General features: G+C 37.6%; 2 protein-coding genes across 3 annotated transcripts; one reads left to right on the top strand and one right to left on the bottom strand.

The window, feature by feature from the left end:
• Positions 1–2356: 2356 nt before the first annotated feature.
• LOC135464155 (translin-like) lies at positions 2357–11353 on the bottom strand. Its single transcript, XM_064741656.1, has 8 exons — positions 11335–11353; positions 10948–11024; positions 8642–8735; positions 8166–8262; positions 7889–8004; positions 4544–4630; positions 3299–3635; positions 2357–3014 (listed from the first exon to the last, which is right to left on the bottom strand). The coding sequence occupies exons 1-8, from the start codon at positions 11351–11353 to the stop codon at positions 2954–2956; spliced, it is 888 nt and encodes a 295-aa protein (XP_064597726.1). The 3' UTR covers positions 2357–2953.
• On the top strand, positions 11262–17802 carry LOC135461574 (RING finger protein 32-like). 2 transcript variants are annotated; one of them, XM_064738733.1, is made up of 9 exons: positions 11262–11457; positions 12189–12354; positions 12781–12861; positions 13412–13554; positions 14947–14979; positions 15502–15626; positions 15980–16088; positions 16382–16546; positions 16941–17802. In XM_064738733.1, the coding sequence occupies exons 1-9, from the start codon at positions 11395–11397 to the stop codon at positions 17349–17351; spliced, it is 1296 nt and encodes a 431-aa protein (XP_064594803.1). In that variant the 5' UTR covers positions 11262–11394; the 3' UTR covers positions 17352–17802. The 2 variants fall into 2 exon arrangements, with proteins under 2 accessions (XP_064594803.1, XP_064594804.1); XM_064738734.1 differs by having other exon boundaries at positions 11275–11416.
• The last annotated feature ends 223 nt before the right edge of the window (positions 17803–18025 follow it).

Genomic DNA, 18025 nt, shown 5'->3' with positions numbered 1-18025 from the left:
ACTGTTCCATAGAAAACAATATTGTATACTCCGCGAACTGTGCGTTTTCTTACAGATATACTGGTACATGTCCAATGATATGCCGGCTTTTCCTGTAAGGCATCAATGTTACACTGCGCTGCTCACAATTGAGCGTTTGGTTAGCAGAGCAAACCAAATGTGATTTTATCCGATTAAAAGGCATTAACCTTCTAAGTACCTTCAGTGCGTACTCAGAGGTCTATGTTTTTTGCGGCGGAGATTTAAACAGAAAAAATATCTCCAGGCTTCTTGTAACGACTGATAATAACCCGTGACACATGCAGTACTCGGTTTTTCAAATGTGAGAAGTGGAACATTTTGGGTGAATGTTATGAGAAATACCATTAAGATGTTAAAGGGGGCAAGTGGCCCCAAGACAATGCTGTAACCCAAGATTCTTTGTCGAGATAAGCTCGATCTCGACTTGACCAAACGTAGAAGGCAAACAGTCGACTGGAGAAATTAGAGACGCCATCAGATGGCTAAGCGAGGGTTCGGCAAACAGCAGGAACTGGCGGCTGATCTCGGTGGGCCATAAAGGGCTCCTAATCAGCTGTTATAATGTCGACAAATTACAAGGTGTCGTATATCAGATCTGCCATGCCTTCAGTGATAAAATCTAAGATCTACTATGGATTTATAACGCGAGACGTACAGTCCCATCAGTGATACCTCGGGCAAACTCATCACGAAAATCACCTATCCACGTCGACTACAGTGCCGTTTGAACAATTCCCCCTTAATACAATCATAAATCTGGCAGGAACTTATTCAATTCGCTATACACCCTTCTTCGTCCCGTTCAGAACTTCGATGGTTATAAACCCAGACCTGCACAGTCTGTTGACTTATCTGTGCAAAGAATCGACAAATGCTCTCCTCTAATGGGTGTTAGTCACACTTCAAAACGCACTTTGTGGAGACGTATGTGGTTTATACGCCACAGGTTTAGTGCAGGTAAGATGAAAGTGCCAAGCCTGTGTAGAGCAGCATATACCGGGTGTCATTTGCTCAGGTTAACGTAACATTATGCCTGATACCTTGAGAAGTGTGAAATGCAGAGACCAATTATGAAGGTAATGATAGTCTTGACCTCTGTGATCTGTGCTTGGATGGGGATGATTGACACATGTTTGATTGTCTTCTCGTGCCGAGTTCCAGCACATCTGACGAGCACATGCGTTAGCCCTTGTGAGTTTTACTGCATAAAGATGGCACTTGGCAATTACTCCCCTCTCCGGAGTGAAGGAAAGGCGACAGTTAGTTACTAAAACGCGGGTTGCACAATCACCATAAAAATCCCCTTTTGTACAAGACAGGGAAACACTGAAATGCAATCAATTCCATGTGTCCATGATGAGTTCTAATGCCAAGAAGTGATAAATACTGCCATGCTGACGATAAAACTACCATAATGTTACACAATTTAAATTCACCTCACACACAACTGAATGCTAAAATCCCCTGCATACATAATGTATGCCATGTGGGTGGGAAAATATGACTACTTTCCTATCAGGCTAAAGTCCTTTAGAAAGCTTTTTGAAGGATGATTCTTTAATGGTAATCGTCACAAAAATATAATCAAAGTTCGCCAATGAAAGTGAAACGCGTGACCTCCGTGGACTAGTGGTTAGCTCTGTCATGTTTGCCTTCCACCATTATGCTGGCCTCCGTCGTATTAGTGAAATATTCTTGAGTATGGCATAAAACTCCAATCAAATAAATAAATAAATAAACGTCAAAAGAAGTTTTCTACTTGGTCTTTTGCAAAGTGCATGTCAACGTTTTTTTTTATTTGTTTCTACAGGTACATTTGTCTGCAACCTGCGGCTGGCCGTGGGGTTTCCCCCGGGCTTTGTCCAGATTCTTCCCATCATAACGCTAGCCGCTGTCGTATCAATTAAATATTCTTGAGTATGGCATAAAACTCCAATCAGATAACTAAATAAATAAATAAACGTCAAACGAAGTTTTCTTCTTGATCTTTTGTAAAGTGCATGTCAATTTTTTTTTCATTTGTTTCTACATGTATATTTTGTAACTTGGGTATTTACCAGGTATTTATTTATTCACTTATTTGACTGGTGTTTTAAGCACCACTCCAGAATATTTCATATACTACGGCGGCCAGAATCACAGTCTGGGAGCCCATGGCCATCCGCAGGTTGCTGGAAGACCTTTCCAGGTACGGCTGGAGAGGAAGCCAGCATGAGCTGGACTAGAACTCACAATGACCGCATTAGTAAGAGGCCCTTGGGTCATGGCCCCGCACTGGTGTGCTAACCACATTGGCCACGGATGCCCCCAAGTTGGACATAAAACAGAAAGACCATTTACAAGTCACGTAATTTACTTATAAAACGCAAATGGATACTTGCGTACATTACAAACAGTATGAAATGTTGGCCACAATAAACACACATTAAAATACAGCGTCAAATACTTAGCGCCAATAACGACGGGTACAGGTTCACAAGTCCCATTTATAAAATATCATCAACTAAAACTTTCTTCATCACAGAGTAACATGTTGTTTAGACCAATAGTTTCTTTCAGATGTCTTCCGATTTACATGTCTGTTCAGATTAATGGTGTCTTGTATTATAGTGTGATGTTGTACTTGCGTGTGTGTGTGTGCGTCTGTCCGTCCGTCTCTCTGGTTGACTTTCGTACACCTTTGAAGAACCGCTTCACTTAAAGTATTAAACTTAATTTGGTGACGTACATACCGAATGGAAATGGATCAAGATGACAAAGGGTTTATAAATATATTGGCTTTTCACGTTGTTCATATTATATCTACAGAACGCTTCTCTTAGAGTTTTATTATGTACCAATAAACCAGAAGCCTACTGAAAATGAATCCCGATGGGTGTAGCTTATGGTTCTGAAATTATCTTAACTTATGCCGACCACGATATGTCGATAATCAGCACGCGATTTTACTCCGTATCGCCATGTTAAAGACCATCAGACAATTTATATCACACCTGAAAACACGAGAAAAATGTATGGATCAAGGTGGTTTTCAACTTCAGCTGAAGGATCACAAGTGAATCTGTACATTGAATGTAATCAAAAGAAGACAACATTTGACGCAGATATTGCATGGACACCATCGACCGTTCAGAATCGAGCTAATAGTTAGTTATGCAAAACTTCGGCACGTTTTAGCACTGGAAATAACAGAAATAAACACGGAGAATTTTTTCCGTCTTTATCAACATTTCAACCAAAGTTATTTGTCATGATGTTCTACATATCTGTATTATACCTATAATTAATGCTGCAAGTTACCCTAGGTGGCGCCACTTCCTGGGTTATTGTCAGTCTCTTGTGACGAAGACCCGCCTGCACTGGGGAAGACTGGCTGGCCTCGGTTTCCAATCCTTTACTTGTTGTGGAACTAACAAGGTTACGAATGGACAGATCATACACAACCTCTTCCACTTTCTTTATGTCATATTTTAGACCATCAAAGCGTTTTCTCAATGAGTCATTTTTTAAGTTTAACAGCCGGAATCCTGCATCCAGCTCTGCCAGAAACTGTGAAATCTTCAAAGGGCGATCATACTGGCCTGCTGTAACTGAGTTCACTGCCCGAAACGGGACTGAGAATGAAAAAAATAAAAAGCACATAAGATCAAAGCGCTGCGCAGACGGAGGTAAATGTAAACACAAATTTAAATCATTAAATTTACAATGATGATGTGGCCAATCAACCCATTACTTGAACATGCCTTGCATTTGGCGCAGGTTCCCTCCAGCAGTTTGGAAAAAGTTAAAGTATTACAAATTATTTATGATTTTTCTCAACTTTCTTTTTTTGAACAAAAAAAAAACACTTCACTTGTATTAAAGCCGTAAATTTCATGTTACATCATTTATAGCTGTATCACTACAATTTAACTTCCATTTTCATTTCAAGCTCCTCTGGAAATATTTTTTAGTACATGTGGTTGCAGGACATACCCTAAATGATCTCAAATTTCGCCCACAAAATTGCATTTTTGGAGGCAAACAAATGTCACAAAATATTATTTTCGGGGCTCAAACTCAGAATTTTCCAGTACAATATCATCCCATATTTCAAGCAAACCTGAAAACACCTTTCTAAAAATCAAACAGAACTCTCAGAATCAGGAAAAATGTGCAAGTAAATTTATGGTGTTTAGGGTAACTAATAAATGTTCCACCTACTCCCATTTCATTAAAAAGTTACTACCTTGTTTATGTGTCCAATTTTGTCCTATATTATATCACGCCACTGTCAAGGCACTGTTTGGTGCAGGACATTGTTGTTGTTCTGCTGCTTATTTCCAGACTTGTATTCAATGTAAACAGAAAATTTTAGGTGTTTCTGTATGATTGATTACTACAGAAATACCAGAACAGACCATTAGTCATTCACATGCTTATCATTAATTTATTGTCCTTATAGTACATAAATTACACATACATGAAAATTCAGAGAGAAGAAAATAAATTGTGAGAGTGAATCCAGGTAACTTTTGTAAGCTTCTCACCAATTCACTGGCCATCTGTAGCAGTCCCATCAAATAGTCATCTAAGTCAATATGGAACCCATTCTCTCTGAGCAACTCCACTGAAGAGTGACATAAATCAGTGAAATACATGATTTTCACACACACACACAACATCAACAAATAAAACACTGCAGTTTGGATAAATACAGATGCCAGAGTTTTCGTTTAAAAGGAGTCAGAGTTCTAAAGTAGGTGGCTGAATTGAAAGTAATTATATCCCTATTACTGTTGATTTAAATAGTAAGAATATTCAAAGTAAGCAGTTAGCGGGACAGCAGTAGACAGTTGTCCTCAGGCTGCTACTTGCCCTTTTCGAACACCCTGAGATGCTATTGCAAACAAATCAAAAACACAGCCACAGACATAAGAAGATAAGCTTTTTCAAAGAGACCCGAATGATGAACGAAGAAATTAACTTTGATACACAAGCCATTATAAAATTCTATTAATGTGGAATATAATAATATAATAAGTATTTTACAGATCGAATAGCATATTTTTTCTCAAGTTCAAGAGTAGGTAATTCCAGATAATCATTCAAGTCTCAAACACACTACTGGAGAAACTGGAAAATAAACTCACCTCTCAGACTATTACAAATACAATGCACAGCTGAAGAAATTGGATAGTAACCTTACCTCTCAGACTATTACAAATACAACACACTGTTGAAGAAACTGGATAGTAAACTAGCCTCCAAGGCTATTACAAATACACTGTTGAAGAAATTGGATAGTAACCTTACCTCTCAGACTATTACAAATACAACACACTGTTGAAGAAATTGGATAGTAAACTAGCCTCCAAGGCTATTACAAATACAACACACTGTTGAAGAAATTGGATAGTAACCTTACCTCTCAGACTATTAAAATTACAACACACTGTTGAAGAAATTGGACAGTAAACTAGCCTCCCAGGCTATTACAAATACAACACACTGTTGAAGAAATTGGATAGTAACCTTACCTCTCAGACTATTACAAATACAACACACTGTTGAAGAAATTGGATAATAAACCAGCCTCCCAGGCTATTACAAATACAACACACTGTTGAAGAAAATGGATAGTAAACTCATCTCCCAGACTATTACAAATACAACACACAGCTGAAGAAACTCGATAGTAAACTCATCTCCAGGCTATTACAAATACAACTCACTGTGAAGAAAATGGATAGTAACCTTACCTCTCAGACTATTACAAATACAACACACTGTTGAGGAAATTGGATAGTAAACTAGCCTCCCAGGCTATTACAAATACAACACACTGTTGAAGAAATTGGATAGTAACCTTACCTCTCAGACTATTACAAATACAACACACTGTTGAAGAAAGTGGATAGTAAACTAGCCTCAAAGGCTATTACAAATACAACACACTACTGAAGAAATTGGATAGTAACCTTACCTCTCAGATTACTACAAATACAACACACTGTTGAAGAAAATGGACAGTAACCTTACCTCTCAGACTATTACAAATACAACACACTGTTGAGGAAATTGGATAGTAAACTAGCCTCCCAGGCTATTACAAATACAACACACAGCTGAAGAAATTGGACAGAAAACTCATCTCCCAGCTATTACAAATACAACACACTGTTGAAGAAATTGGATAGTAAACTAGCCTCCAAGGCTATTACAAATACAACACACCGCTGAAGAAATTGGATAGTAACCTTACCTCTCAGACTATTACAAATACAACACACTGTTGAAGAAATTGGAAAGTAAAGTAGCCTCCCAGGCTATTACAAATACATCACACTACTGAAGAAATTGGATAGTAACCTTACCTCTCAGATTACTACAAATACAACACACTGTTGAAGAAATTGGATAGCAAACTAGCCTCCAAGGCTATTACAAATACAACACACTGTTGAAGAAAATGGATAGTAACCTTACTCTCAGACTACTACAAATTACAACACACTGTTGAAGAAATTGGATAGTAAACTAGCCTCCAAGGCTATTACAAATACAACACACTGCTGAAGAAAATGGATAGTAAACTCATCTCCCAGACTATTACAAATACAACACACAGCTGAAGAAACTCGATAGTAAACTCATCTCCCAGGCTATTACAAACACAACACACTGTTGAAGAAAATGGATAGTAACCTTACCTCTCAGACTACTACAAATACAACACACTGTTGAAGAAACTGGATAGTAAACTAACCTCCCAGGCTATTACAAATGCAACACACCGCTGAAGAAATTGGATAGTAAACTCATCTCCCAGACTGTTACAAATACAACACACTGTCGAAGAAATTGGATAGTAAACTCACTTCAAAGACTATTACAAATACAACACACTGTTGAAGAAATTGGAAAGTAAACTCACCTCCCAGACTGTTACAAATACAACATACTGCTGAAGAAATTGGACAGTACACTCACTTCCCAGACTATTACAAATACAATACACTGTTGAAGAAATTGGACAGTAAACTCATCTCCCAGATTACTACAAATACAACACACTGCTGAAGAAATTGGATAGTAAACTAGCCTCCCAGGCTATTACAAATACAACACACAGCTGAAGAAACTGCATGGTAAACTCACCTCCCAGACTACTACAAATACAACACACCGCTGAAGAAATTGGATAGTAAACTAGCCTCCCAGGCTATTACAAATACAACACACTGCTGAAGAAATTAGATAGTAAACTCATCTCCCAGACTATTACAAATACAACACACAGCTGAAGAAACTCGATAGTAAACTCATCTCCCAGGCTATTACAAATACAACACACTGTTGAAGAAATTGGATAGTAACCTTACCTCTCAGACTATTACAAATACAACACACTGTTGAAGAAATTGGACAGAAAACTCATCTCCCAGACTATTATAAATACAACACACTGCTGAAGAAACGGCATGGTAAACTCACCTCCCAGACTATTACAAATACAACACACTGTTGAAGAAATTGGATAGTAAACTAGCCTCCCAGGCTATTACAAATACAACACACCGCTGAAGAAATTGGACAGAAAACTCATCTCCCAGACTATTATAAATACAACACACTACTGAAGAAATTGGATAGTATACTAGCCTCCCAGGCTATTACAAATACAACACACCACTGAAGAAATTAGATAGTAAACTCATCTCCCAGACTATTACAAATACAACACACAGCTGAAGAAACTCGATAGTAAACTCATCTCCCAGGCTATTACAAATACAACACACTGTTGAAGAAATTGGATAGTAAACTCCTCTCTCTGGCTATACAAATACAACACACTGCTGAAGAAAATGGAAAGTACACTCACCTCCCAGGCTATTAGCTACTTCTTCTCGAGATGCCAACTTCTCAGCACTTAGGTATATAACAAATGAGGCAAGAAAACTAAGCCGTTGCACAACAAATCGCCAGTGGTCATGGAACCTGCATTTTCAAACCAAAGTGATTTATTGTTAGTAACTCTTGGATATTGTTGGCTCAAAGTCTGATGATTATTTTGACAGATTTATTAATGCCACAGAGAAGAATGGTTACATTTAACATAACAATGTAGTGTTGTTTTGTGTTTTTCTTCTCTAACTCACCTATAATACTGACCCTGAGGTATTTTGTCAGCAAGAGCCTTGAATTTTTCTTGAACAGTCTTGAACTTTGCATTGACTTCCCCACAGAGAGGCTGTACTGCAAAATCAAAGAATGCAGAGCACTTGTTTAATTTATTATTCACAGCCAGCATAGTATAAGGGGAGATAACTCCTCACACTATCATCGTTTTACTAGTGACAGTTAAGTATTACACTTGTATCTCTGAAACTGATCACACTGGAGAGTTAGGAAATATAAAACATATTTACTGGTTATATAATTTAAGATTTAAAATATCGATGCTTAAATTATCAACCAAACCAGATAGCCAGGGCACATTTTAATGTTGTTGTAATTTAAAACCATAATCAAAAATACACAATAAAGAGATGAAAAAAATTCAGCAAGAAAAGCATACATCACAAAATGTTCTGCTCACAGCACAAGCCTAAGTATCTTCCAATGCTTTACTCACAGTTCAGCAAGCCATCTTTTTGATGTACGGCCTGGACTGTGATAAGAATTTCTCGTGCTGTTTGCTCCAGGTCACGTGTTGCCTGGCGAATTTCCTGTAACATTTTAGTTTTTAGAAATTTAAACTACACTGACCAATGAGTAAAATATCAGATCCAACATTCGAACGACAATGTTCAAATGAACTCAGTTTAAATTATATGCAACAAGGAAAGAAAAACAGCCGTATAGCTTCTATAGTTTGTTTCCCCCTTAGCTTTCCTCCCACCATAATACTGACAGCTGTCATATAAGTGAAATACTTTTGGGCAATGCATAAAGTACCAATCAGACACATACCTGTAAATAAATAATTTTGTTTCATTGATCTTTAGCACCATACTCAAAAATATTTCGCTTATACGATGATGAACAGTTTCATGAGTGAATGAAATTAGTCTGCCTGGCATAAACCACCAACATCTGGCAACTTGCTGATAAACTCTTATGCTAGATATATGGGACCACCTCTAGCTATCTATATTGTCTCTGTGTAATAATGTTATCAATGAGCATGTACCACATGTTTAATAAATATACCCGCACTAGGATTGGGTCTTTCAAGCAAACCTGTTGAACCTGAATGTTGATTGTATTTATATTTTTAGTATATTCATCATTCAGATTAAATACATGTGTTTGTATATTAACAGCAATTTACATTCAAATAAATTTATTAGACATGCATTCCATCCTTATTTAGAACATTATTACACATAAGACGATACGCACAAACAGGTGGTCCCAAACACCAACCATACAAACATTTTCAAGTACCATTTTCTCCTCAAAGAAAATCAAAAAAGACCATACAAATTGCAATTAAGTTTTCACATTCTTTCATCTGATTTTGGCATCATTTATATGTTTTCTTCTGGTTTGAGTTTGCAGACACTTATGGTCTTTGCCTTCTTGTCTGTCAATTTATTGCAATCACAGTACTGATCAGTTATTTCCCAGGCCGCATGGGCCCAAGATATCTTGAGCATGATGGAGAGAAAGTAATGGCAGCTTCGGTTTGAAATTGAATGCGCTCTGATGATGGTTTGGGGTCAGTCATGGTGAAACAAAATTTTTGTCACAGAAAACATCAGAAAATTTAGAAATTTTGGACTATATTTTCATGTAAACCAGGAATTATCCACTCAACACGTACTTATACACCTGTGATCCTTCAAGTATCAAGACTGCTGGCTCTAAGCAAATGTTTGAAATCTCCTCAAAGCAGGAAGATTGTTCATGAGTATACTACAGGCTCTCCTACTTATGGTTAGTCACAACTGCCACTGAACAATACAGAATCACCAAGCTCTGTATTTGGCTATTTTATTTTACATTTTATGCACTTAACTCTAGGTTTATTAAAAATGCCATCGGAGTGACGATAATTTCAAATACAACTAACACTGCTGAAAGCTTCAAGTGCACATTAATAAATTCCGCTAAATTCTGCTCCAATATCTGTCTGTGTGACTGTTTTTATAATTTCACAACAGTAATACACATGTTAATCAAGTTCCGTCCGTTTTTTTTTTCATGCACAGGTTTGCCCGGTTTTGGGTCATGGTTTATATATGGTTGCAGTTTTAAATTCATAAAATGGTTTGGTTTATGAGGTAAATGAATAAAATATATTTCAAACTAAAGCCAGGCAATGTCTTTTAGTCACAGAGCCGCACACCAACAGGCAGAACTTCTTTTTCATTCATGTTTTGAAACTGCCACATAATCTGTGTTGTTACATCGTCAAACATTACACTGCCGGCCTATGGCCGCTGTATAGCATTTGATCGTTTGACTTTGTGAACCAGCTGATGGTTTGCTGATTTCCATCAATCAGTCCATACTGATCAGCTGATTGATGGAGATCAGCACACGAAATCTCCTAGTATAGCTCTGTTTCCCATTGGTAAATGGCATAATATCCATCCAGGATGCCAAATCAGGTCCCAAGATTGCAAGAGCGTAAACGCTTACATTTTTGAAACTCTTTTAACGTGGTTCGAGAAGAACGAAATCCATTAGATTGGAGAAGACAACTCATTTGTATGTTCCCCTGCCCATCTCACATACACAGGCAGTCGCTGTTATTGCTGTTTCATGCTATTTTTGTAAACAAAAACAAAACCATCCGCTCTTGAGTCATATATTTACTATCGAAACCATTGAGAGTCTAGTTTTCGTCAAGTGAGCGATAACCAATACTCACCCGGCGGCATACTCCCTAAGTACAATTTGTTTTTAAGGATTTACAGATATATGGAATACCTCTCTGCGATCTTGATCTTCATCCAGATACTTTTGAAACTCAGAAAATATTTCAGCCGTCACCATCTTCAGTGTTTCTATAACAGCTGCTTTCGTTTTCTTCTGTTTCCGCGGTTAACACATGTTATCCTAATTCAGCACTGAATAAATCTGGGCTATGAAAAAAAACTTTAAAATCCGTTATTGTTAAAACTGAGCCAAAAGTAAGACGAAAGAATAATAATTAATTATAAATCCTGTAGTTTAATGTTTTGTGTTTTGTTCAACCACAAAAGCTAGTGCCCGTTAGTGCTGCGGTTAATCAGTGGGCAACAGAATGGCGGACGTAAACAATCTGCTGGCGACACTGAAACTGTCGTGTACTCGAAGACGATTATTTTCTTTCACCGCGTGATCTATGTGACATATGCTAACAGTTAATTTGTACTAAATGTCACACAAGAGATAATGAATCGCCAAACGTTAACAAGTAAAGACCGTGCTAAAATTACCCAGCCTGTAGATAGAAATGTAAGTCAAATGATGCCGATTGAGGCTGGAATGAAATAGGACTTGCGAATCTTCGTCACTGATTTGAAGCAACTGGGCTGTTTAAAAGACAAGGTCGTTGTCTGTATTTTTCGTTCACCCGCTTCTGAGATATTCATTTTGAAAACCAGGTTCTTTAATGAAATGACACCAGCACAAATTCAATGACCCAGTAGTCCAGGGCGCTGTGCTCATGAGTTCAAGTCCAGTTCATGTTGACTTCCTCTCCGGTCGTAAGTGGGAAGGTGAATCAACAACCTGCGCATGGTCGCATGCTTCCACCAGGCTCAGCTCGGCTTCGTCCCACCATAATGCTGGTCGCCATCATATAAGTGAAATATTCTTGAGTACGAGCTCAAATAAGTAAATCACCAATTTTGGACAAATGGGAATATCTACATAGATTATAGATAAATGTTTTTGTGCATGATAAAAAATAGTGCTTGACGATTTCGCAGCAAAATATGAAAAGAAATGGTTTGTATGGTTGCAATTGGGTCCATGACTTATTCTAGATGTTAATTTGTACACCACATCTTACAGTTGTGTCTGTGTGCACGTGATGAACGTACATGTGTGTACATGATGCATATGACGCATGGTGAAATACAGGGTGTTCCCAACAGGGAATTAGACAGCACAAGAAAGTACTATGGTAGAGGCAATGTAGAACATAGTGGATCTAAATTGTTTACAGAACTTCTATTTTGTAGAGGATGCCCCATTCAAGCTCAACCCTGATGGCTGCAGCATTTCAAGATCATCTCATTCGCTCAATGGCTCTCACAGATATGCTGGGGCCAAGAAAAGTGCTGCCTGGGAAAGCTACCCAAAAACTAATGAAGAAAGAAATAAGACCATTGGTTGACACAGGAAGAGGTAATTACAAATTATGACATGTTTCGTTTGTTTATTAGTAACACATGTACACAGGTGGAAAATGGTGTATTTATATTTTTATTTAGGATGAAGTTTTCAGTCTGCATTTTATAGGCATTGTCAGAAGTCTTTTGATTGCTTCATAAGATTTTCAGTATCTGTCTTGAAAAGAAAAAAAAGACTTATAATAGGTTAACAATTAACGGTTAACTATCACAAGAAAGATTTGACTGGATTGTTATACACATGATATCCTTTGTTGGAATATATTTGGAATATATAGATTTATAATTTGACATGGTACAATGTCACATTAGAGTATCAATTGTGTTAAGTCAAATTTTACAAATGTATTTGATTTAGTCTATAGCTGACTTGTGAGAGAAAAGATCTGTGTACTTTTCTGCTCATTATCTTTTTCAACAGTTGCAAGAAATCCGGTCAAGCCAAAAGCAAAGGAAGAAAAGGAGTATGTACTTGATACAACACCTGCCCCATTAACATTAGGTAAACTATTATGTATTCATTCATAGAGCTCTGTATTTGTTATAGGCAGTAAAAAAAATGTTCAGTTATTGGGTGTTTGATTGGTTAATCATATTATAGATACATGTATGCCTCTTTCCCTGTACCTTACAGTTTCTTCCCACTAAAATGCTGGCTGCCACTGTTAAATGTTCTTGAATGATGGTGTAGAACACCAATGAAATAAATAAAACAAATCTTTCCATGTAATGCGCACTTTCTGAGTGATGTCAGTCTATTATGAGCTGAAGCAAGTGCTACTTCATCCTGCTAAAATGGGTGGTGTTTGCTTTTTTTAGAATTTTGACTGACCAGGTAAATAAAGTTGTTTCAGATCGCTGGGTGAACATGTACATATAGGTCCTGACACTTGATACTAGATCCCCTGTAACAGAATGTATTGTTTACTATCAGTTTCATGAAATGTATTATTTTAAAATGCAGTGTAAATATTTGTAATAAATATGGATATATACTTTATTGATCATGATAACTGGTTCCCTTTCCTCATGTATAATTTCCCACCTTGCAGCCCAGAAACTTGGCCTGGTTGAAGCCCCTCCTCAGCTGATGTCAGAGGGCCAGTGGCAGGCAGCCAAAGCCAAGTCTAACAGGAGAGAGGACTCTGATCTGCCCTGTGTTATTTGTAAGGAAGACTTTGGCTTACAGCAGCAGGTAAATGAATCCGTGAATTGTTGGGGTTTAATGTCATACTTAGCAATTATTCAGTCGTATGACGATGAGGAGTCATTGGGTGTGTGTACATACACTGTGTCTTCTTGTGGCAGGGCGAGCCACCAAAGTGCCACCGTCACTCAAATATCATGCCACCCCACCCAGTCACATTGTACCGACACCAGGCCAACCTGTCTTGTTTCCTTGCTCTAACCTCTCAGTGCTAAGTGCAAAGTGACGCAGCAACAAGTACCATTTGTACAGTCTTTGCATGACTCGACCCGGGTTTCATTTGAGAGTCTTCTGGCTGGCTTCCATTAGGCCACTGAAAAGGTTGATACAGCAGCAGGTGGGTGGGTGACGGTGACTAGGGCAGTGCTCATCGAGTGAGCGGTTTAGTGAATGTCGATGCAAATGTAGGTGCAAATGGGATGTGGGATGTATGGGCGGGTTGAAGAGATCGAGTTGGATTATATTCTGGGATGAAAAAATTATCAGTACTAATTTCTTATAGCTAATCAAGAATTTTCAAGTCATACACACTACATGTACACTGTATGGTTCAATTTGTATTTATAATGTGCTATTCACCAAACACTGAAAATGGAAAAAAAAAATGTGGTCAAATTTATTGAGGATTTAGGGTAATTACATGTTCCATGTAGAGATATGCTTGTGTGAGATGAATTAAATGGAATGCCGACAGAAGTGTGTTGTTTTTGTGAACCAGTATGTGATAAAGGTGTTGCTTGTACATGTATGCATTCAGTTTATCTATATGTATATCAGATTATCTTATACATATTTATTGGTGTGATGTGTCTAGTTCAACTGGTCCACTGACCCAGTCTGACTTACCGCCTTATTAAAATGATCCTTCATATACATGTACATGATAGCATGCCCTTTACACGTCAGCATGTATTTCTTCATTGTAAACTGACAAACTGTATCTCACCAATGACTATGCAGTATTGCTTCAAACTTACATATTACAGTAATATTGTGGTTAAAGTACTGCATCAGTGGTTTTACACATATTGTAAGCTGTGTAAATTAGTAATAAAAGCCAACAGGTTTAGTTATATTAAATTACAATTCAGTGTGGTTCATTCAGATGTTGATATTTTCTGGCCTACATATGCAGTATACAGTATAGCTTCAAACTGAAATTTTACAGTCATCCTTACTGTATCTGCAGTTTAACATAGATTATTTGTAATTTAAATTAATAATAAAGCCTCCAGGTTGTTTTTCTAAAAAAATACTTCAGTGTAGTTAAAAAGATCAATGGAAACATGTAGAAGATCTTGTTACATGTTAGATTTAGACCTCTGTCAGACTTTTTCTTCAGGCCTAATAGTGTTTTTTTTATTTTCCTGTTTTTTGTAGGTATTGCTGTCTTGCACACATGTTTTCCACAGGGTGAGTATGAAGCTTTCTGATAACCCTTAATTCTGTTAATAGATTTTTAAAATCACTTAAATCTACATATATGACTGGATGTTGAGTGTCCATATAAAGCGATTGAGAACAGTGTTATCCTTATGCGAATCTCCCTGACTATTCTTAAATGCTTCCCCTTCAGGCATATGTGGGAAGGCCTGCCAGCAACTTGGTCACTCGATTCTGTCCAGTTTCCTTGATGCTGACTGCCATCATATAAGTGAAATATTCTTCAGTACTGCGTAAAGCACCAATAAAGTAAATACATGTAGATAACTTCATGTACTTTGGCCACAACGATATCTTCATGACCATACAAACAGAATTAGTACTAATAAAGGTTGAGTTAACTGTATTTGTTGTACAGATTAATTTGTGAAATTGAAATCGTCAACATCACACAATGGTAGCGATCAGTGTTCAGCGTTTGGGAAACAAGAGCTGTTAATTTCTCTTCAAAGGACGTGTTTACATTTCACATATATTTCAATGTTTCCCCAGGCCTGTTTGGAAGCTTTTGAAAGGTTCACTGGAAAGAAAACCTGTCCAATGTGCAGAAAGCAGCAGTACCAGACACGAGTGATACACGAGGGAGCCAAGAAACATAGGGTCAAGTGTGTTACAAAGTGCGTGAAGGAGACTGAGGACTAATTACCTAAAGTTTGGACTTTCAGAGGCATTAAAATTATACTTTTGATGCTGAGTTAAGTTTGTCTTATAAGAAATTAATCCAGCTTCACAAAAAATTCCACATAAAACGGCTTTGTAAGTTGAATGAATCATTCAGAACGAGCAAAATATGTTACTCGAAAAATGCTAAATTGATATTAATCAGTATTGCTCACCTTTTCACTTTATTAATATTGTAAGATTTGATCATGAAAAGGATAACCAGATATCTGTTGTGAACTGTTATTATTTTCTGCTAAAGGACATGTTAAAACAGACTAAGTGATAAACCAGGGTGTTTTGGTTCCAGGATTCAGGCCATGTGGAGGGGATATGTTGTCCGCTGCTGGTATAGGAAACTCAGAGAAAGTCATCCTCCAAATGATCCGAAACTGAGGAAAAAGTTTTATGAAGATAAGGTATGAGTATACACCATTACCAGGTATATTGTATTCTGGTAATAGTATGTCTTATTCTGTTATAGTCTTGTATATAAATGTATATGGTCTCCTCCCACCATAATGCTGGCCGCCGTCGTATAAGTGAAATATTCTGGAATACAGCGTAAAACACCAATCAAATAAATAAATATAAACTGTTATATGATCGAAATTACTACAGGATAGGAAGTTGCATTTATGTACAAAATTGTGAACATCGTATTTCAATTTCCTAGTGACTATCATTTTGAATCATGTCTTTGCCATTTCAGTTAGAATCCATTACAGACAGAATGGTGAGGTCATGTGACTTCAATATAAACCGTTTCTTGTCCGAGATTGATCAAAGCCTAGAAGCCAGTCGAGAGGTCTTTAGGAACTTTGATACCATGTTTCACCGCTACACAGAAGAGGACTGGGAGAAAATTCAGCTTAAGGTGAGAAGAAACCAGAATTTTGGCTATTTCTAATTCACAGTATATGGTAATACCAAAATAGAAAGCCGTTGTCCTATCTGTTTATTTACAGGTGAATTTATAATATATTTGACTTTAAATTTCCAAATTAGAACTATATTTTTGTGTGTCGCCAAAGTTGCATTAATTGTACATAAGTAAAATGTGGCACATGTATAAAAGCATCACAATTTTAACACCGAGATTTCATCAGTTACTTTTTTGACGTATAAGGCGCCGAAGTTTACTCTAGTACGTGTGGTTGAAATACAGTGATCAAAATATGTCAATAATTGGACTGTCTCTGTGTGCTTGTGTTGTTTTGCTGCATCATTATTGTCACAGTACATGTACATGTTTCTCTGATTCCCCTCAGGCTGTTGACAGGGGAGAGACAGAGTGCCCAATATGCCTGACGTCTCTCTGGCAACAGGAAGTGGTCGAACCGGTGCAGAAAAAGCCACTTCCTGAGAAAAGCATCTCCCCACAGAAAAGTGACAGGACAAGTCCAAAGAGACCAACAGGGAATAGATTTTCTCAGCACAGAGAAAGGGCCCAAAACATGACTAACTGCATTGATTCCAGCACAGAATGTGTGGGCGACGAAGCCCCGAAATGTTCGCCCGTTACAGACACTCCTCGTTCGCTGGCCCGGCAAGTCGTTCTGTTGTCCTGCTCACACGTTTTTCATCTTACATGTTTGGAAACCTTTGAGGAATTGGCGGTTTTGGAGAAGAAAAACGTGTGCCCTGTATGTAGGACCAATTACCAGAAGCGAACCATTTGATCTTGTTTTCTTGAGTTTCCTTTGTGTAATGTCGATTTCCGTCCTTTGAGCATACATTTCTGTTTGCAGTTAAGAACACAATCTGAGCAGAGTGAACAAGTATTCCTGTTAAGAATGTAACGTTTCTGTCATCCTGGTAGGAAGGTCCGCTACAGTGCTGCGGTACTCGTATGCGAAGATCCATTTTCATTATACATTGTATAAATATGTTATTCCTGTTCGAAAAGTTCAGTGAAGAACCTACTTAGAAAATCTGGCAAACTTTATGACAACCATATTCTGATCTGACCGTCATGCTTTACCCAGTGTTTTGAACTAACCAAACTTGAAAAGAGTGTATGCAATGATTTTTCCAACCAAATCACCTTTACGTCACATGTTTACATTTGTATAATTTATTCAATAAAGCGTTGGGATTTTTGCAGACGGATGTACAGCAGCTTTGCGTTGCGTCTGTACTGAAATCAAAGTCGTGAAGAAGGCATATATACATGCACGGCTTCAAACACAATTATGATTATTTTTCGATTGCACTTTCTCAAGTGAGCACGAAAAACATTGACTGAGACGGATTTCCATGCCACTATTCCCGTATTAGAGGACATCAGGAAATGCATATGTACTAGTCAGTGAAATGTTCATATGGGTATAGGAAAGGTTTGATCAAGAAGTAG

The sequence above is a fragment of the Liolophura sinensis genome, chromosome 1, assembly GCF_032854445.1.
Source record: "Liolophura sinensis isolate JHLJ2023 chromosome 1, CUHK_Ljap_v2, whole genome shotgun sequence".
NCBI lineage: Eukaryota > Metazoa > Mollusca > Polyplacophora > Chitonida > Chitonidae > Liolophura > Liolophura sinensis.
This window is presented reverse-complemented; position numbering and strand designations above follow the sequence as displayed.

Coding starts and splice junctions, on each gene's coding strand:
- LOC135461574 (XM_064738733.1), top strand. CDS start 11,395: ATGAATCGCCAAACGTTAACAAGTAAAGACCGTGCTAAAATTACCCAG. Junction 12,355..12,780: donor ATTGGTTGACACAGGAAGAG/GTAATTACAAAT, acceptor CTTTTTCAACAG/TTGCAAGAAATCCGGTCAAG. Junction 12,862..13,411: donor ACCTGCCCCATTAACATTAG/GTAAACTATTAT, acceptor CCCACCTTGCAG/CCCAGAAACTTGGCCTGGTT.
- LOC135464155 (XM_064741656.1), bottom strand. Junction 8,263..8,641: donor AAAAGATGGCTTGCTGAACT/GTGAGTAAAGCA, acceptor TTGATTTTGCAG/TACAGCCTCTCTGTGGGGAA. Junction 4,631..7,888: donor AGTAGCTAATAGCCTGGGAG/GTGAGTGTACTT, acceptor GTCACTCTTCAG/TGGAGTTGCTCAGAGAGAAT.